Below are 22,694 nucleotides of genomic sequence, written 5' to 3'. Positions count from 1 at the left end.
TGAAAGAGTCTTTGAATGTGCCAGGAGTTTGACTCAAGTTTTCTTAAGGGATAATATTCTTTTTACATGAAGAAGATTCATAAATGTTCGAAGATACAAAAGGATGTCAGTATAGATGGAATGATGGAAATCACAGAAAAAGAACCCAGAAGTCACTACTTAAAACATATATATAAAGCTTCTCTCAAAAGTGTTATTAATTATATAATAGACTTTAATCTAGCTAACAGACTTAACTATTTAAAACTTGATAAATAGGCGCCTGGGTGGCGCAGTCGGTTAAGCGTCCGACTTCAGCCAGGTCACGATCTCGCGGTCCGTGAGTTCGAGCCCCGCGTCAGGCTCTGGGCTGGCTGATGGCTCGGAGCCTGGAGCCTGTTTCCGATTCTGTGTCTCCCTCTCTCTCTGCCCCCCCCCGTTCATGCTCTGTCTCTCTCTGTCCCAAAAATAAATAAACATTGAAAAAAAAATTTAAAATTTGATAAATACAAACCCTATAATCATTATAATAGAAAATAATGTATGATTTATGAACCTTAAGAGATTAAATATCTAATTATGTAGTCATCAATCTTCACGAGTGGCAAAAATATTCTGACTTACTTAAGTTTATTCCACATTTGTGAACAAAAAGGGAAGGAAAAATTTCAACACAATTCAGGAGAGAAACCTGATATTTACTCCACAAAATCACAATTCCTAGGGACTACTCAATACTCACTTTAGCAGCACTAATGACTGTGGCAGCATAAGACTGAATGTTGTCTCCACAGGCTCCACCACGGGACTGATGACATCGAATCAACTGGAAAAAGAGACAGAGAGAAAAGCCAGAAAGTTATTCCTATTAAACTGTTTAATTCTACAGGCTATTAGGACAGAGCTTATTTATCAAGCAGAATGAGGGTGGGAGGGGTGAATGTTTGTATGAGTGTTTCAGTCAAACAGCTAAAAGCCCTGCCAAGACACTTTTCCCTCTTTTTATAATCTACTGGTGCCACTCAGGCAGTGTCATGCTCAAATACAATTTTTAATTATCAGATTAATAGTCTTTAAGAATTCATAAACTCTAAAATGGTAGTATTTGGGATCTGGCAGCCATTCCACAAATAAATTTTAAAACATAATCAAAGGACTCAGACTTGACTTTCTAACATTAAATATTTAACACACTAGCAAATTGGAGGTTTTGTCCTCTTAATTCCTACATAAAGATGGTAAAAAAAAGCCAAAAAAGAGGCAAAATAATTTATCATATTTCCATTTTCAATCAAGGCAGGGGAATAGTGGCACAAATCATGCATAAATCAACTGTGAGGCATATAGTAGCTGTCCACTTCAGAGGGCTTACTAGTATTACCACAGAATGAAAAAGACGTGCCTTTAGTCATGACTGATGTAAATAAACCAACCAAATCAATTCACTTTGATTCAATTTTCAAAGTGAATCACTAGTTTCATAGCATGATTCTCTCATGGACTAAAGCAATAAACCAGGATTAAAATCTCCACTGCTCCTACACTTCCTAAATTTAGGGTTTTTTAATTTATTAGCCAAATCTTTATATTTAAAAAAAAATTTTTTTTAATAAAATGACAGGGGCACCTGGGTGGCTCTGTTGGTAAAGCATCCAATCTTGGTTTCAGCACAGGTCATTTTTTCAGAGTTTGTGGGTTCGAGACCTGCATCAGGCTCTGTGCTGACAGCACGGAGCCTTCTTGGGACTCTCTCTCTCTCTCTCTCTCTCCCTTCCTCCCTCCCTCCCTCCCTGCCACTTCCCTGCTTGCTCACTCTCTCTCTCTCAAAAATAAACAAATAAACTTTTTAAAAATTAAAAAAATAAAATGACAATTTTAGAGTATTAGAAAAGCTCCACATTGTGTTATGATTTTAAAAGCCTACATAATTCAGAAAGAATCTACCTCTTTCAAAACATAAAAACAAAAATGCTTATATAATTTAAAACATGATTATTTGATAAATATTGTCACCTTTTTATTCTTCTAAAATCAAAATTTTTATATCGCTGACACTACATTGAAAAGCAATTGCTCAAAGCAATAATAATATGTTATAATGGGGTATCTTTAGAAGTCTGATATGAAATGTCAAGCTGCCACACTAAACGTGTTGTTGCATGAGCAAATTTCAAGGCCAGTAGTGAGGAAATTTTTCAAATGACAGATGATCACAAATGTGATTTCACATAGGGGAAAACAGGTAGTTTGAAAGTGATCATTTCAGCTAATAAAAAGTATCCCTTTCATTCACTCACTCGCTCATTCAGTCATAAATACAATTTCAAAGAATTATGCAAGTTATCCCTCTGCTGCCTCCTGCCACATATGCAATGAAAGACAATATCTTGGAAATACTACCATCTTTTCTCTGCTTCCAGTAATTAAAATAATCAAGGATAAATATGTGAAAATAAGCAACACTATCACTTTTTCAATTCAACTGAAACCGAGTCAGCATTTCAACATAAACATAACTAAGCCAGAAATTTTTGTTTAAAACTTTAGACTTGTTAGAAAATTACACTTGCAACTCAATTCATCAAAATTAAAGATGAATCAGAAATTTCTGTAGTGCAAACCTCTATAAAATGGACTGATTTTCAAAAAATGTAAGTTAAAAGGCAACATACCAAAGAGCAAGTACATTATTTAATCTTTTGGAAAGAAAGGGAAATATAAATACATATAACAATGAAATATATAAGCAAGTAAATAAAACATAAAAATAAAGATAACTGTATGTAATTAGATATCAAATGAAAACTGTAACAACAATGAAGGAAGGCAGAAAGGGAGAGATAAGGATAATCTAATCAAAGTAATATTTGAACACAGTATTTGACTGTATATCTTCAGTTTGGGGCAGCAGTGGGACTGGAGAGAACTACAAGAAATCCTGAACTCTTTTTATTTGGCTTGATATTTGTAGTTGTGTGAGCAAACAATTCTGCAATTACTTTTGACATTATAGGATTCAACAAATGAAATAAATGTGTGATACCAGAGTCTCCCATGCGAAACAAGGAACATATAAATAAGAAATAAATGGAGGATGAAAGGAAAGAATCCTGTGGAAAATACCAATGTCTAACCTTCATTTCCAAAATACGTGTGTGTGTGTGTGTGTGTGTGTGTGTGTGTGTGTGTGTATAGGTGTACAAATACATATATGTATTTGTATATTTTCCCATTATGTATGCATAGAAGTATGTGTGTTTCCAAACTTTGTCTGTGTCTAGAAGTAAAAACACCCCAGTAACAATGAGCACATCTACTGGACAAAGCTAAGTATCTAAAGTTCTGGCCCATTAAAAGGAACCAGGAAAATAAGAAGTAGCAGATTCCAGGGCTGAGACAGGGCAGATGCTAGATGAACCCTCTCCCTCTGCCCTTCCCCCACTTGTGCTCTCTCTCTCTCTCTCTCTCTCTCTCTCAAAAAAAAAAAAAATTAAATTGACTAAGTATTTAGGAGTAATGTGATATATGCAACTTACTCTGAAATAATTAAAAGGTCAATCTGAGTAAAAGATATATGGGTGTGCTTTGTGCTATTTGTACTATATTTATTCTTACAACTTTTCTATAAGCTTTCCTAGTTAAAAGGACATTTAAAAAGAACCATTTATGGGAATGCAAGCTGGTGCAGCCACTCTGGAAAACAGTATGGAAGTTCCTCAAAAAACTAAAAATAGAACTACCCTATGACCCAGCAAGTGCACTACTACACATTGATCCACAGGAAAAAGGTGTGCTGTTTCGAAAGGGCACATGTACCCCCATGTTTATAGCAGCACTATCAACAATAGCTGAAGTATGGAAAGAGCCGAAATGTCCATTGATGGATGAATGGATAAAGAAGATGTGGTGTGTATATATATATACATATATATATATGTGGTGTGATAGATATATATATATAAAATGGAGTAATGGAGTATTACTTGGCAATCAAAAAGAATGAAATCTTGCCATTTGCAACTATGTGGATGGAACTGGAGGGTATTATGCTAAGTGAAATTAGTCAGTCAAGAGAAAGACAAAAATCCTATGACTTCACTCATATGAGGACTTTAAGAGACAAAACAGATGAACATAAGGGAAGGGAAACAAAAATAAAAACATGGAGGGGACAAAATATAAGAGACTCTTAAATATGGAGAACAAACAGAGGGTTACTGGAAGGGTTGTGGGAGGGGGGATGGGCTAAATGGGTAAGGGGCACTAAGGAATCTACTCCTGAAATCATTGTTGCACTATATGCTAACTAATTTGGATGTAAAGTTTAAAAAATAAAAAATAAAATAAAATAAAGAGAACCACAGAAAGGCAAACCCAATCAGTATATATGGCGTCTTGCTTAAAATTTTAGTCAAAAAGCATTTTCATTAAAAAAGATTGTTACTCCAAAATTCAATTAAGTTTGCAATTCCACACTCAGCCCCAAAACCAAAGCAATCAGACACTGGTACTAAAACAATCAGAAACTGTTAATAAATACTAGCATTTACATAAATGCTATTGGAAATACATGTATCTGAAAATATTTCTTCCAAAGGATGGTAGAGCTATCTGATTAGCAAACTCCCCATAAATGCCACTACACTTTCTGATCTCTGTATGTAATGCTAGATATTATCAACACATATCTCTACAAAGGCAAGACAAGCAAGATAACTGGCACACACCCAGTATGTACCTGTGAAGGGAGTTTCCTCTGCTAGAAAACGATATGTAACTATTTGCATATCACCTACAATTCTAAATGGGTACTTTCCCACATGTGAGAATACATCTACAAGAACCAAGGGACAATTTATACATCTTCTTGTTGGATGTCTCCAGCACTCAAAGAAACGTATTATATATTTAAACATTTGAAGACACCATTATGTTACCACACTGAATTGTATGCCTCTTATCTTGTTTGAAAAGAGTAATTTGTAAAGAGCTATTTTTATGAGATATACTAGAAAATGAAGAGAAATAACAGAATGGAGCATAAACATGGCATTCAGTAAGATACAAAGTATCTATCTGTAGCAAACAGAATTTTGGAAAAAGTATCAAGGAATTCATCTACAAAAATAACTTTCTTCAGTAGTTTCTTGATTTTGTGAATTCCAGAGATTTACATGCTATGTAGTTTCTCCAAATAATTATTGTACTCACCATATCCAGATTTGTGTTAAGAACTCTTCAATAAATATTATTTCCTATTATTCTGCTATTATCTCAATATATAACTATACAAGCAAACTAAAATGAAACAAAAAATGATAATCTTCTTAGAAGTCTGTAATATTTTTTAGATTTCATCCTATATTCACATGAAGGGCACTAAATAGTATAAAAAAGATTTAACATTTTCTTTCTGAAAATTCAATTTGTCTTTGGTTTTGAATTGGACATAAATAAAACATAAAAACAACTAAAAGATTCAACAAAATGTGATCACCTATGCTTTAATTATTAAGACAAATAGTTTAACCCTTGTTTAGATTTAGTTGTAGACACATAACATCAATTAAATTATTCTATGCCTCAGTTCCCAATCTACCAATAAAAACAAAGTCATTCCAGGGACGCCTGGATGACTCAGTCAGTTAAGCAGCCGACTTTGGCTCAGGTCATGAGCTCACGGTTCACAAGTTTGAGCCCCACATCGGGCTCTGTGCTGACCACTCAGAACCTGGAGTGAATTCTGTCTCCCTCTCTCTCTGTCCCTCCTCCACTCGTGCTCTGTCTTTCAAAATTAATACATTTAAAAAAAAATTTTTAAGTCATTCCTGCCCCCTGATTTCTAGCTCCACAGAAGCTATTAAAGTAGTATCAATGCTGTACCTAAGATCGATGGAGTAAAGTTCTCTATAAAAAACCAAGCCTAGGGGCACCTGGGTGGCTCAGTCAGTTGAGCACCCAACTTCGCTCAGGTCATGATCTCAGAGTTCTTAAGTTCAAGCCCCACATCGGCCTCTGTGCTGACAGCTCAGAGCCTGGAGCCTGCTTCAGATTCTGTATCTCCCTCTCTCTCTGCCCCTCCCCTGCTCATGCTCTGTCTTTCTCTCTCTCTCAAAATAAACATTAAAAGTAAACAAACAAACAAACAAACAAACCAAGCCTAGGAGTGCCTGGGTGGCTCAGTTAAGCATCCAACTCTTGGTTTCGACTCAGGTCCTGAGCTGGTGAGTTCAAGCCCAGCGTTAGGCTCTGTGCTGGCAGCATGGAGCCTGCTTGGAATTCATTCTCTCTCTCTCTCTCTCCCTCCCTCCCTCTCTCTCTCTCTCTCTCACTCTCTCAAAATAAACACATAGCAAAACTAAAAGGCAACTGACAGAATGGGAGAAGATATTTGCAAATGGCATATCAGATAAAGGGTTAGTATCCAAAATTTATAAAGAACTTATCAAACTCAACACCCAAAAGGCAAATAATCCAGTGAAGAAATGGGCAAAAGACATGAATAGACACTTCTCCAAGGAAGACATCCAGATGGGCAACCGACTCATGAAAAAATGCTCAACATCATTCATCATCAGGGAAATACAAATCAAAACCACAATGAGATACCACCTCACAGCTCTCAGAATGGCAAACATTAACAACTCAGGCAACAACAGATGTTGGCGAGGATGCAGAGAAAGAGGATATCTTTTGCATTGTTGGTGGGAATGCAAGCTGGTGCAGCCACTCTGGAAAACAGTATGGAGGTTCTTCCAAAAACTAAAAATAGAACTATCCTACAACCCAGCTATTGCATTGATCCACGGGATACAGGCATTGATCCACGGGATACAGGTGTGCTGTTTCGAAAGGGCACATGCACCCCCATGTTTACAGCAGCACTATCAACAATAGCCAAAGCATGGAAAGAGCCCAAATGTCCATCGATGGATGAATGGATAAAGAAGATGTGGTATATAGATATAGATATAGATATAGATACAGATATAGATATAGATATAGATACAGATACAGATACAGATATAGATATAGGTATAGATATAGATATAGATATATACATACACACACACACACACACACACACACACACACACACATATACATACAATGGAGTATTACTCAGCAATCAAAAAGAATGAAATCTTGCCATTTGCAACTACGTGGATGGAACTGGAGGGTATTATGCTAAGCAAAATTAGTCAAGAGAAAGACAAAAATCGTATGACTTCACTCATATGAGGACTTTAAGAGACAAAACAGATGAACATAAGGGAAGGGAAACAAAAATAATATAAAAACAGGGAGGGGGATAAAACAGAAGAGACTCTTAAATACGAAGAACAAACTGAGGGCTGCTGGAGGGGTTGTGGGAGGGGGAATGGGCTAAATGGGTAAGGGACATTAAGGAATCCACTCCTGAAATCATTGTTTCACTATATGCTAACTAATTTGGATGTAAATTTTTTAAAAAATTAAAAATAAAATAAAAAAATAAAATTAAATAAACACATAAACATAAAAAATTAAAAACAAAAAACAAAAACCAAGCCTAGAAAATTAAAGTTGAGCCCAAATACTGATCCTAAGCAATAAGGGAGATAGGATAATTACTGGTTGCCCAATTAAAACCAAAATCTAACCAAAGAAAAACTAGTAAGTTAAATATTCATTATTGGTTGGCAATCAACTTTGGAAAATTCTTCAACACTTGCTCCATTACAAACAATCCAAACATGAGCCACACCTTACCTTGTTTTCTGCATAAGCAAGCCAACGGCTCCCAAGAGCAATAGGATTCATGTTGGGCCCTGGGCAAGGATAGCAGCCTGAAAAATTTAAAATGGCAATATTGAGATATTTCTTAATAAGTTTTCTGTTGGTGCATCATATTTTGATGCCATAAAAACAAAACAACCAAATGGTTTTATTTTCTCAAGTCTCACATAAAATTCCCATAAAACTGGTCATTATTTTAATAGCTACGTGAAGTCCTTTCTTTTTCCCCCTCTACAGTTTCCTTTTGGTTTTGGCACCATTCCAATAAGAAACAAATCTAGGAACAACTGGTAATAACTTTTAGCAAAAATTGGGCATTTTTTACAGTTACTCCTAGAACAAGAAAGAGTAGCTAAAAGGAAACAATGCTTTTAGGTCAAGCAACAATGTTTAGAGAAGAAAGAAAAAGGATACAATTGGTTCATGAATTTAAAGGCAAAAGATAACAAACACCTAAAAAGAAAATGATGATACACTGGTGAGAAGAAAAAAACAGAGCAAGTACTTAAGTAAGGCACCAGGGAGGCAACGTAATTCACCAAGATTGCCTCAGTGGAAAGACGATGGAAAACTAATTTGCATAATCTTGTGTATTTACATTAAGCACTCTACTTCATTCTTCCTGCTTTCAGTCCAGCCAATAGCAAACTAGTAGGAAGGATTGCTTTGTGGCTCCTCCTCTCAGGAAGAATAAATCATACAGTCGTGATAGTGGACACCATCAATGCATGGAAACTCCAATGCCGTCTTCCTGAACTACTAACCAAGACACACCACAATTCAGTCAAGTAAGTGATGTCTGTCATCCTAGAGGCTCTCCTCTCCCCTCCTAGCCATGCCAGTTAGGTCTTTGAGTCGAATGCCCTCATCATCAACTACACAAAATAATATTCCACTGAGTCACAAAACAGCTTTAAAGGATCTACTCAAAGGCAACTGCAAAATCAGACAACACAAAAAGCCTAAACTAAAGAACTTCAAGTTTATCATTCCACAAGTATCTGGTTAATATTTTTACAAATGTTCTCCTCCAAAATGTACACCAGAGGATCAAACTGAGGTATTCTATTTCACAGTTTAGGTCCCAGTTTGGAATCTAAATTTATACAATCTTGAGACAAACTAGATTTTATAACAAAACCTTTTCTTCTTGTAGCAAAATAATAGCCAAATTACCTGAATCATGACCATAATAGCAAAAAAATAACATGACCTGAATTGTAAACTGCACACCTGACAATGTGTTACCTGCAGAAGTCCTGGTCTGTGTTACTGACCCTAAGATGAATAGAGTTATCAATGTATGATAACTTTTTATCCAAAAGCATACTTATTAATGAGAAAAACAATAAACTACTTTAAGACTTACCTTCAATAATAAAAATAATTTATATGTTCTGTGATATATTTATTATTTTTAAATTTATTTTCTATCTTCCTCCCACTTGATTAGGGGGTATGTAAGTCAAGAATTTGTGTCTGTTGCATTCACTGCTGAATCTCCACTGACTAGAATAACACCTGAATGCAGCTTGATAAATACATCTTAACAAATTAAGAAAACTTTTCAAATACTCAAATAGTGTGCTCACCTAAAAGCCAGATCTTTCATTTTAAAGCCACTTTTTTAATAGGAATCTATCAAAAACATAGATCTTTTGTAAACATGTATTACATGCTTTCTGACTCAGAAAGCCTGCTGAATAGCAACAGTCACCATTCTGAAATGCTAGTGCCACTGTGTTCGCAAGCACTAAAGAAGCACACATTGCTGCTGCTTCCATGACATAGCAGTTTTCATTTGAGCTCCTTCAAATGCCATCTATTTTGAGTTTCCCTTTTTATTTATTTGTTCAAGTTTATTTATTTATTTTGAGAGAGAAAGAGAGCTCCAGTAGAGGAGGAGCAGAGAGAGAGAGAGGGAGAGAGAAAATCCCAAGCAGGTCCTCACTTGTCAGTGTGAAGCCCCATGCAGGGCTCGAACTCACAAACTGTGAGATCATGACCTGGGCCGAAATCAAGAGCCAAACACTTAACTGACTTAGCCACCCAGGTACCCTGAGTTTTCCTTTTTAAAGAAGATAAAGATTTTATAAAGCAGATAATGGCCCTAAGAGAAGATCCATATGTCAAATGAAATACAAATATGAGGTTTCTAATTTTTGCTCATCTTAAAAAAAAACACACACACACACAACTTTTTGTTTCTTTCAAGCTTTAAAGGGTTGTGTTTGGGATGTTTTGGATTTTGGGAAAACTGACCTCTAGGTAATATATCCACTGAATGTGTCCACATATTATGGACACATACAAAGGACCAAGGCCCACTAAAATAGTACAAAGACAATACACTCTAACATATGTTGTGCAGTCTCTACATAGATTTAATTATTATAATCCCATTGAGTAAACTAATTCAAACACATATTCCATAGATATTTTCAGAGCTGGAAAATGTCCTATAAGAAAATTTCCCCCTTTTAAATATTTTTTGACAACTTCCCCCTTTTAAAATGTCATAAAAAAAGAACCAAATGAAAAACTGAAATAAATACTTGTGAACTTCAGCATTACATTATATGTAGCTAATGTCCTGAACTTTAAAGTCAATGTAATCTAACTATCACTCAATTCAGGTAACAATTTCATCTCAATAGATCTTAATAAGTATATTCTCCTTTCCAAATACTAGAAGATACTAAAGGAAAAATGTAGTTAACAATTCTTCATTTCACTTTTTGAGTCAATGTTTTTACAAACTCAGTGGACCTCAAGAATTATTATGTACTAGAATGAAAGCAAATTGTTTTTCTGTTCTCCAAAAAACACTTTACAGCTGGAATCACCAGACCATCAGCCACTCAGCACTATCCCAACTTTATAAGCATGACTCCTTTAAAAATTAACCACTGCCTCCAGCTAAACTTTGAAAACAAGGCGGGGGGGGGGGGGACCCAATCTCTATAATACTAGGACTAATTCCAACATGTTTTACAATGTTTGTGAATAAAATAAGAGAACTGTATATTAAAAATACGGAGATTTCCAAATCGAAATAAAGGTAAAATCCAAGAATAACACATTAAATGAAGATTCCTCCATTACTAAAGAAATATTTTTAAAGGCACAGGAGACTGATACAATTTTAGATGGCATCCTCCCATAAGGTTGATCCCTAATGGGGAGGTGACCTGATCCCATTTTGAAAAACAAAGGATTTAACTACTCTCTGTAACACTCTGCCTTATTTTTCTTGATAAAGACAACTCAAAAGATTTCAGACCTTTTTGAAAAAAACAGATGTCTGCATTTATGGTCAATTAACTCTCAACAAGGGTAGCAAGACAAGTCAATGGGGAAAGAATAGTCTTGTCAACAAATGATGACGGGCCACCTCCATATCCACATGCCAAAGAATGAAACTGAAACCTGACCTCACACATACTGCATACAAAAATTAACTCCACATGAATCAAAGACTTAAATGAAAAAGTTAAAAGTACTGCTCTCTTCCTTGGCACTGCCTGCAGGGTGGCAGCCATCTCCTAGCTGCCCTCAGACCTCTGGTGAAGTCCACGAGCATAAAAAAGAGGACCAAGAAGTTCATCCCGCACCCTTCAGACTGATATGTCGAAATTAAGTGCAACCGGTGTAAACCCAGAGGCACTGACAACAGGGTGTACAGAAGATTCAAGAGCCAGATTTTGATGCCCAACACTGGTTACAGGAGCAATAACAAAACAAAGCACATGCTGTCCAGTAGCTTCTGGAAGTTCCTAGTCCACAATGTCATAAAGTGCTGCTGATGTGTAACAAATCTTACTGTGCAGAGATTGCTCACAGTGTCTCCTCCAAGAACCACAAAGCCACTATGGAAAGAGTAGCCCAGCTGGCCATTAGAGCCACCAATCCCAAGGCCAGGCTGCACAGCAAAGAAAATGAATAGACAAACAGCTTCTGTACATGTCATATTTGTGTTAATAAAACCATAAAACTACCAAAAAAGTTAAAACTATTAAATTCTTGGAACAAAACATAGTGGTAAATCTTCATAACCTTAGATTAAGCAATGGTTTCTTAGATATGACACCAAAAGTATACGTGATAAAAGAAAAAAATAAGTAGGGCGCCTGGGTGGCTCAGTTGGTTAAGCATCCGACTTCGACTTAAGTCATGATCTTACAGTTCATGAGATCGAGTCCCGCACTGGGCTCTGTGCTGACAGCTCAGGGCCTGGAGCCTGCTTCAGATTCTGTGTCTTCCTCTCTCTCAGCCTCTTCCCTGCTTGTGCACTCCCTCTCTCTCAAAAATAAACATTTATAAAAAAAATTTAAAGAAAAAAATAGAAAAATTGGACTTCATCAAAACTAAAACATTTGTGCTTCAAAAGACATCACTAAGAAAGAAAACAAACTCAGAATGGGAGTTTTACAAAACATATGTCTAACTGACTTGTATCCAGAATATAAACTGAACTGTAACAACTTGATAAAGAAAACACAAATAACTCATAAATTTTGACAAAGAAGATATATGTTGGTGAATGAACACATGAAAAGATGCTCAACATCATTAGCCATCAGGGACACGCAAATCAAAAGTACAATCTGATAGCATTTCATGAGATATTAATAATATGGCTATAATCAAAGAAAGGTAGTAACAATCACTGGTGAGAATATGAAGAAATTGGAACTTTCATACACTGAAGGTGGGAATGTAACCTGGGGCAGTCACTCTGCCTGGCAGCTCTTCAGGCAGTTAAGGATAGAATTACCATATGACTCAGCAATTCAACTCCTCATTGCATACTCGAGAAATGAAAACACATGTCCACACAAATACTTATATCCAAGATAACTGAAAATACAGTTGACCCTTAAACAACATGAGTTTAAACTACACAGGTCTACTTCTACGCAGATTTTTTACAGAACACTACTGTAGATGTATTTTCTCTTCCTGATGATTTTCATACTAACATTTTATTTACTTTGACTGTAAGAATATAGTATATAATACATATACAAAATATGTATGAATTGACTGCTTATGTTATTGATAAAGCTTCTGATTAACAGTAGGCCAAGTTTTGGGATAGTCAAAAGTTATACGTGGATTTTCAACTGTGTATGCATTTGGCACCCCTAGCCCCCATGTTGTTCAAGGGTCAACTGTGTATGTCCCCACAAAAACCTTTCATTCATGAAAATATTATTCATAATAGCCCCAAAATGGAAACAAACTAAATGTCCATCACCTGATGAATACATAAGTATGGTATTATCCACACAATTAAATATTATTCAGCAATAAAAAGAAATGAAGAATAACATTCCGTTGTCTGGAAATCCCACAGCTTATTTTTCCATCCACCCACTGAGAACATCTTGCTTGCAGTGTGAATCAAGCTGCTATAAACAACTGTGCAAGTTTTATAAGTGGACGTCAGTTTCAAACTCCTTTGGGTAAATACCAAGGAGTGTGATTGCTAGATTGTATGGTAAGAATATGTGTAGTTTTGTAAGAAACTGCCAACTCATCCTCCAAAGTGGTTATATCACTTTACATTCCCACCAGCAATGTATGAGCATTTCCGTTACTCCACATCTTTGTCAGCACTTGGTGTTCATTGTCAGTGTTCTAGATTTTAGTCACTCTAATAGGTGTGTGATGGTATCTCGTTTTAATTTTACTTTCTCTAGAAACATATGATGTGGAGCATCTTTTCATATGATTATTTGCTATCTGTGTATCTTCTTTGGTGAGGTGTCTGTTGAGGTTTTTGACACATTTTTTAATTCAGTTGCTTCTTCTTGTTGAGTTTTAAGCATTCTTTGTATATTTTGAATAATAGTCCTTTATTAGATGTGTCTTTTACAAAAACCTTCTCTTAGTCTGTGGCTTGCCTTCTCATTCTTTTGATGCTGTCTTTTGCAGAGCATAAGTATTTCATTTTAATGAATTCCATCTTATCAACTATTTCTTTCATGAATTGTGCCTTCGGTGTTATATCTAAAAAGTCATCACCATACTCAAGGTCATCTAGGTTTTCTCTATGTTATCTTCTACAAATTTTATACTTTATTACATTTAGGTCTGTGATCCATTTTGAGTTAAGTTTTACAAAGGCTGTATGGACTGTGTCTAGCTTCAGTTTTTCACATGTGAATGTAGAGTTGTTCTAGCACCATTTGTTGAAGAAACTATCTTTGCTCCATTGTACTACCCTTGCTCCTTTGTCAAAGATCTATCTGTGGGCTCTCTATTCTGTTCCACTCATCTATTTGTATATTCCTTTGCCACTGTCACACTGTCTTGATTACTGTAGCTTGATAGTAAATCTTGAAGTCAGGCAGAACATGGCAGAAACTTGAATCATATTACCAAACAGAAAAAATCAATCTGAGAAGGTTATGTACTATGCGATTCCAACTATATGACATTCTAGGAAGTGCAAAACCATGGAGATAACAAAAAGATCTGTGGTTGCTCGGGGGGGTGGGGGGAGGGCAGGGATGAACAGGCAGAGCAGAGGATTTTTAGGGCAGCGAAAATACTCTGTATGATATTACAATGATGGATATATGTCATTATACATTTATCCAAACCCACAGAATGTACAAAACCAAGACTGAACCCTAAGGTAAACTACAAACTCCAGTTGATAATGATGTGTCAATGTAGCAAATGTACCACTCTGATAAGTAACATTGAAAATGGGGGACACTATGCATGTATAGGGACAGTGAAATCTTTGTATCTTCTGTTCAGTCTTGCTGTAGACTTAAAACTGCTCTTGGGACACCCGGGTGGCTCAGTTGGGTAAGCATCCAACCCTTGATTTTGGCTCAGGTCATGATCTCATAGTTTGTTAAGAGCAAACTCTGCACTGGGCTCTCCCTAGTGTCGAGTCTGCTTGAGATTCTATCTCCCTCTCCCTCTGTTTAGCTTGCACACATGCTCTTTCTCAAAAAAATAAATAAATAAAAATTTTTTAAGAACCTGCTCTAAAAAAATAAATATAAAAAAAACCTTTTAAAAGAACTGACATCCTACAACATGGATGAACTATGATTATGATTAACTATGATTATGATAACTATGATTATCAATAAAAAAAACACCAGTCACAAAAGACCACATATTCTATGAAGTCCAGAAAAAAACTCTCAACACCCTCTCAAAAAGACATATAAGCACATAAAATATTAAACACCACTTTAAGAGATTAATTTGACTTTCTTATAACTGATTAATGACCCTCTTTGTTTTTTAACATTTATTTATTTTTGAGAGTGAGAGAGACAGAGCATGAGTGGGGGAGGGGCAGAGAGAGAGAGAGAGGGAGACAGCACAGAGCCCGACACGGGGCCTGAACCCACAAGCTGTGAGATCATGACCTGAGCCAAAGTCAGACGCTCAACCGACTAAGCCACACAGGCACCCCTGATTAATGACCTTCTTAAAGTTCCATTAGCTTTCTGACTTATTTTTGCTTTATTTTTCATGTATATAAATGTATCATGAATTTAAGAGTATTGCCATTGTGGGGTTAAATGTGTGGGAATTATGTGGAGAGGATAGGAAAGTCACAAGTTAGTTCGCTGCACACATATCCATTGAGTGTCCACTTTGTACTGGGCAACTGCCCAGGCTGTGAAAACATCATGGCAGTATAGAGATGGGAACCTGAAAGGAGAGGGATAGATTCGACTTTTAACTTGTCCTGAGCTTAGAGCTCACATTAACCTGCCCATCTCTCCTAATAAATGTTACAAATTTGCTTCTAAACATAAAAAGGAAGCTTCTTCTTTCCAAAACTAAAAATAATCCTACATTTTTAAGATCCTTTAAATTCATTCCTTGTATTTGTTAATTCATTGTTAACATAAATCTAAAATACACATAGTAACACTAAGAAATAACATTAGGATTATAAGGAATAAATTTTCCTCCCCAAAGTAAATACAGAGGCCACTGAAAAGAGTTACTTATTACACAATCCTCTGGTCTCTCCAGAGACTTCATATCTAACTTTCAATTTAAGCACACTGGAAATGACTGCTAATGACATCTATCAGTCCTTGTCTTTTGTTTTCTTAATCATACATGGGTTTTGAATTTCCACATCAGACAGCTGCTCAAGGCCACGGTTTCTATACAGGCAAACACAAAGGTGTCTCCTTTCTCATTATATTGGCTGCATTCCCTTTCTAGTTCTCTATCAGCTCTCTTTACCTGATCCTTCCACCCTCTGTCACAAATTCCCATGATGCCTTCTCTGATGGACACAGGTGTCTCTACTTATTTTACAGTCCCATCATTGTATTCATATATAACTGAGGCACTCACAATCGTATTATACAAGAGCTTTTCAAACTACTTTAGAAATCAAATGCTTGCATGATCAAAACATTATCATTAAGCAGAGAATATGTCATTCTATGTGGGCTTTGGTCCTAATTCTTCAAGAACTAGAAACCAATCACTGGAGAAATACTATGTGGCACAGGCAAATGGACTACAACGAATGCTATTTTCAGTATGCCGCCTGGCTCAGCTGCATCTTTTCAGTGCCCCAGGCAGGATGGCTTATACTCATGGGATAACCCAAATTTAGAGAAACAAATATAAACATGACTCGTTTCACCTGCTAAAAGTTTCAGTCTGTATAAAAGAATAGTAGGAAGATGGCAGTAATTAAAGAAAAAAAAGCTTCTATCAAGTTAGGAAATGGCTCGCTTGTTCCTTGATCTTAAATATTAGGTTATGCTGAATTTTGTTCAACATGTTGATATAAATCACTTTAGGTGAAGCAGCATTTCAGAGACAAGAAGCTACATTCCTTCATACAAATATTTGACAAATATCAATCTTACCGACCCTACATCATTCACACAAATCCAATCTCTAGGGTTTTCAAGTCAAGTAAAATAATATGTAACTAACAATGAGATACTTCTCCACAGAAGTATGAAATGCGGTGTGTTACCACTATTGGTCAGAGTATTCATAGATGAAGGGGTTGGGAAGACTTGTGAAGTGCTACAATGGATAGTATTCAGAAAATCACAGACTTTTGTTGTTGTCATTGCTGTTGATGCTTTCTCAACTCTTTTTTCTATGTAAACTATATATTTCAGTACAATATGTATATATACACATAAGTTCCCAAATCAACAAAGTGAACATATATATGCATATGCAGTACCTGAAACAAAATAAACAAAAAAACCCAAAACTTTATAGAATCCCAAAAGCCCAATCTCATATACCCTCCAGTCCTATTCTCCCAAGGTTATGCACTATCCTGCCTTCTGACAACTATACTAAACATCTGTCCTCAAAAGACATCACTGGGCTTTAAAGCACAGTTTATTACACTTATTTCCATTTTTTTTATCCCCAGAAATGACAGGTGTATTTTTATACTACCCCAGTTTTCAATATTTTTTAGTAACATACCTTTCAGATTTAATGACCTTCACATTAAATAGACTTTATGGCATCCCGATATCATGAGAGCTATTTTACAAACACTACACTGAGAGAATAAGTAATAATCCTAATGGATCAGGTATTACTAAAAACTCACTTCTTGGGGCCTCCAGCCACTTGACCAAGACTTACTTATAAAGCTGTATGTCACTTATAAGGCACCTGACTCCAATCCTATATACACTGCCGATCCCTCCAGATCTCTTCTTCTTATCATGCACAATTCACAGAATACAAGAGAGACTAACACTTCAATAACACTTATTTCAACTACTCGGTGGGTCCAGCAATGCAGAAGGAAGCATTTAGGACTACATGGCAAACGCCCCAAAGGATATCAACTAAAAAAGAAAAAACAAAAGCATTAAGAAAGAGTAATAATGATTCAGTCTCCCATTCATCTTTAACTTCACTGATAGTTTGTACTTGCTAAAGGCTCATAAAACAGATCTTCCTATTCTCAAAAGGGGAAACACTCCATGTACAGGAGAGATACTCAAGAGCTGATGACTACAAACATACATTTTTCAAATAAACTCGTATTTCAAGAAAATTTCTGGATTTACTCCAACACAATATGTAGGAGAATCTTCATTCATATATGCATTCATATATTCATTTCTTTAAATATTCACCAAAAACTATTAATTTCTACCTCAGACCTCCTCCATGAGGTCAGTACCGATCTTATATTAATAATTTTTTCCTTATCTGATGACCTGTAACAGAGCTGTACTACATTCTAAACTATATTGGTTAACTAAACATCTTGGTAAGGGGCCACTGATGCTTTGAAACCAGAAAATAGCTGTGATAAAGGTTTTTCATCTTTAACAAACTGAGTTGGGGTTTGTTTTTTTGTTTTTTGGGTGTTTTTTTTTTTGTTTTTTTGGGGGGGGGTTTGAGAAAGAAAGAGAGAGCATGAGCAAGGTAGAGGAAGAGGGTGGAGAGAGAATCTTAAGCAGGCTCCATGCCCAATATAGAGACTGACACGGGGCTCAATTTCATAACCATGAGATCATGACCTGTGGGGTGCCTGGGTGGCTCAGTCGGTTAAGCGTCCAACTTTGGCTCAGGTCATGATCTTGTGGTCTGTGAGTTCGAGCCCCACGTCGGGCTCTGTGCTGACAGCTAGGAGCCTGGAGCCTGCTTTGGATTCTGTGTCTCCCCTCTCTCTCTCTGCCCCTCCCCGACTCGTGCTCTGTCTCACTCTGTCTCTCAAAAATAAATGTTAAAAAATTTTTTTTCTTTAAAAAAAAGAAATGCAGTAAATAAATTTAAGCAGTATAAAAAGGTTAATCACCATTACCATTCTCCAATAGGAGACAGCATTTCCTGAGTATATTTGACCAGGGCATTCTGATTTGCACATGTTGAAGGTCTAGTGTTCTGCCAACAGACTTTGGGAATTGTTATCTTTGGGGACTTAAAAGAAGGCAAGGTTGCTTTAAACTAAAGGTGTCAGGAAATAGTTCATATAAGAACTAAAACAGATACAGGGCCTAGAAAGATATGTAGGCTTAATACATTCTGGGAAGGCAGGGTGCTAGTGAAAAGGCCAATTGAGGCAGGAAAAGAAAGCAACAGTGTACCTGCAAAGAAATGAGAATAATGAGTGGGGTTCAAAATAAATGTAGCATAAGCAGCATGAAAATGAGTTGTAGAAATAAAGAGTTGACAAGGATATTGGATATTGTTAAGAAGGTTTTTTTATGTTAAAAACCTTGGAAGCTGAGATGGTAGGAAATATGTAAGATACATGTCCCTGTTGGCCCAGAACATTTCTAGTATACCTGTTAACCAGACTTGACAAGAATTAAATCAAGTATAGCATTTGTTCAAATAAAAAGACCTCAGTTTAGATGACATATTATATATGGTCATTTAGTGTATCAAAAATATAATTTTGTAAGTTCTTATCATTTAGATATACATAATAGAATATGTACTGATGAAATTAAATAATGTCCAGGATATGCTTCAACATAATTAGGGGAAAGGTATAAATAAAAAAGACTATCCATGAACTGATAATTCTTGAAACTAGATGATAAGTACATGGTGGTTCATTATACCATGACTTTATTTATTTATTTTTTTTAATTTTTTTTTCAACGTTTATTTATTTTTTGGGACAGAGAGAGACAGAGCATGAATGGGGGAGGGGCAGAGAGAGAGGGAGACACAGAATCGGAAACAGGCTCCAGGCTCTGAGCCATCAGCCCAGAGCCCGACGCGAGGCTCGAACTCACGGACCGTGAGATCATGACCTGGCTGAAGTCGGACGCTTAACCGACTGCGCCACCCAGGCGCCCTATCCATGACTTTATTTAAATAACAGTATGTACTTACTGAAATTTTTTTAAAAATGTTTCAGTGGCATTCATAGGAGATGAAATAGTATTTCTGTGGCATTATTAATTTAATAAAACACAATATTTTCACCATATATATACTAAATGTCTATCAAATAAGAAAAATTATTAAAAATCAAAAATACATTTAACCATTTTAACGTAACTAAAAATTCATCTTCTTTCAACAAGAACTTCATAATATCAAGGAAGAATGAACACTAATGGAGCGCCTGGGTGGCTCAGTCAGTTGAGTGTCCCGCTTTGGCTCAGGTCATGATCTCATGGCTCATGAATTCAAGCCCCTCATGGGGCTGTGCTGACAGCTCAGAGCCTGGAACCTGATTCTGATTCTGTGTCTCCATCTCTCTCTGCCCCTCTCCCTTCAGAGTACTCTGGAAGGCCTATTCTTATTCCATTGTATCAAAAATATTACAAAGCTTGTGTCCTTCAACTCTAATTATAAGTTCAATACATAAGTCTAATGATTTTATGCCAAGTGAAATACATCAGAGAAAAACAAATATCATATGATTTCACTCAGAAGTGGAACTTCAGAAACAAAATAAGTGATCAAAGAAGAGAGACAAAAAAACCCCAGAGTCTATAATACAGAATACAAACCAGGGGAAAGAGGAAGATGAGTGAAATAGGTGAAGGGGATTAAGAGCACACATATCATGACGAGCACTGAGTAGTGTGTAGAATTGTTGAATTACTATCACTTCTTGGCCTTTTGGCTAAGATCAAGTGTAGAATTGCTGAATTACTATATTGTACACCAACGTTTTAAGTTGTTCCTTTATAATAAAGTTTAATTTTTCTTTTCAAATTCTATACTGGGTAATTAATTACTGAACATCTGTATTTTTTACTTATTTACTAAAAAAACTATAAATAAATATGCTCTATAAAGTAAATATCTCTATTATTAAATTATTTATATTTATTAACTTCTCTTTAGTCACTGTGACAACTGAAGTTTTACCAACACTTATTACAAAGAAAGAAACTTAGATCTATTGGTAAGTATAATATTACTTTCAACATACACAGTCCAGTAGAGCCTAATGTTTAAATAAGGTTTAAATTTCAAAACATACATTGTCATTTAAATAAACTATCTTAACAAATAATGGTTTCGGATTTTTCCCCCCAATTTAACACTCAGCTGAGACAGCAAAAGTAGGCTATCTTTATTTTTTAAAAAGAAAAAAGAAAGTAGTTCTATTCTCCTGAACTGATTTTAAAAGGTAAAATTAGCTAATAAAAAATAGAGATTCTAAGTGTAAAATTAATATGGAGTCACAACAGGGGTTCCTGGGTGGCTCAGTTGGTTGAGCGACCGACTTTGGCTCAGGTCATGATCTCACGGTTTGTGAGTTCGAGCCCCGCGTTGGGCTCTGTGCTGACAGCTCAGAGCCCGGAGCCTGCTCAGATTCTGTCTCCCCCTATCTCTGCCCCTCTCTGCTCATGCTCTGTCGCTCTCTCGCTCTCTCTCTCTCTCTCTCTCTCTCTCTCAGTAAACATTAAAAATATATATATATATATATATATATATATATATAAAGATATGGAGTCACAACAGAGATATCTGACTTTGCAGAAGTCAGGCCACACATATCTTTGATTAATGATGAAGGCCAGAAGACCACTGATAAAATGTAACATAAATGCTCAAAAAAACCTGGTATCTGAATCTGACTGAAGTGTTCACACTGTCCTGATTCACTGCTCTGTAGCCCACACCCATGGAAGTAATGGATAGATTCAGACATGGCTCCTTAGATATGTTCTATTTCTCTATTGTTTTAATTGTAATAATGAGTAATACAAATATAATATAATAGATTAATGCATAAGACCTGTATAAGAAACAATAAGCTAAAACAGGCCATGTAATATCCAAAGTTTCCCAGATTACCTATATAATACATTTGTGAATGAAGATGTTATTAACAAATATACATGTTCCTCAAAAACTTTTTAATTTTTTTACATATAAATGTAACAATATAAAATCCTGCCTAATGATCTACATTTAATAATTATTAAAATATAAATACATTTCTGATCACCATAAAATCACTGATAGCTGGATTAATGTACTCATTCATTCAAGAAATATTTAATGAGAGCCTACACTGTGCTAATCAATGTCCCAGGGGCCAAAGATATGAATGGTACACATTAGGCCTTGTGATAAAACAAAAAATATCCCAGTAACATGATCTCCATTATTATCTTTGTGGATCTCTGAGAGATGATTGCAAGCCAAAGACAAGTTGTCATAATTCTCCTTCCTAGTCTACAAAATTATAAACCATGCATTATGAGTTATTACATTATGTGTTATATATCATATATAATACATGCAATTCCATATAAATTATAATGTGCTAGTTATCTCAAGAACATGAGTTCTTATCAGAAAGGATAATGTCTACTACCCAGTGCTTAATACATAGCAGATATTTGATAAACCTAATGAATAAGTATGTAAATAACCGTGATACTTCAAGAGCTACAGCAATATGATTTGGATTCCCTAGTTATAACAAACCTGGGATCTGTTCCAACAAAACTATTTCTGCAGCACAGGCATAATTATACTCTTTGGAAAAAAACATATATAGTTTTGATGGTGAGTTATAGAAGTTAAAATATAGAAGATAAGAATGAAAACTACTATTTTACTAGAAGTATAGTAAAAAAAATTCTAACTCCAGACTTCCTTTGGACTCAGTTCCTACTTGCTGGCCTGCCACCTTGCTGGCCTGCCAGCCAGCCCCCACAACTGTGGACTTGCCAGCCCCCACAACTGCATGAACCAATGCCTTTCAAAAAAAAAAAACAAAAATCAGTCAGGGGTGCCTGAGTGGCTCAGTCAGTTAAGCATCTGACTCTTGATTTTGGCTCAGGTCCTGATCTCACAGTTCATGAGTTTAAACCCTGTATCAGGCTCTGAGCTGACAGCATGCAGCCTGCTTGGGATTCTCTCTCTCCCTCTCTCTCCCCCACACGTGTGTGTGGATGCGCTCTCTCTCTCTCTCTCTCTCTCTCTCTCTCTCTCTCTCTCTC

General features: G+C 36.0%; 1 protein-coding gene and 1 pseudogene across 1 annotated transcript in view; one reads left to right on the top strand and one right to left on the bottom strand.

The window, feature by feature from the left end:
* The window catches only part of BCAS3 (BCAS3 microtubule associated cell migration factor), a 632,238-nt gene that overhangs the window by 443,491 nt on the left and 166,053 nt on the right, over positions 1–22,694 (bottom strand). Inside the window, exons 12-13 of the mRNA XM_040497881.1 lie at positions 7,732–7,808; positions 722–805 (exon numbers count right to left, since the gene is read on the bottom strand). Of these exons, the coding sequence (XP_040353815.1) occupies positions 722–805; positions 7,732–7,808 (161 nt within the window). The remainder of the gene's footprint in view (positions 1–721; positions 806–7,731; positions 7,809–22,694) is intronic.
* LOC121045137 (60S ribosomal protein L32-like) lies at positions 8,594–11,704 on the top strand (annotated as a pseudogene).

This window comes from Herpailurus yagouaroundi, unplaced genomic scaffold (genome assembly GCF_014898765.1).
Source record: "Herpailurus yagouaroundi ecotype Mexico unplaced genomic scaffold, PumYag 189, whole genome shotgun sequence".
Taxonomy (NCBI): Eukaryota; Metazoa; Chordata; class Mammalia; order Carnivora; family Felidae; genus Herpailurus; species Herpailurus yagouaroundi.
The sequence above is the reverse complement of the archived record's forward strand: the minus strand, read 5'-3'. Positions and strand labels throughout refer to the sequence as shown.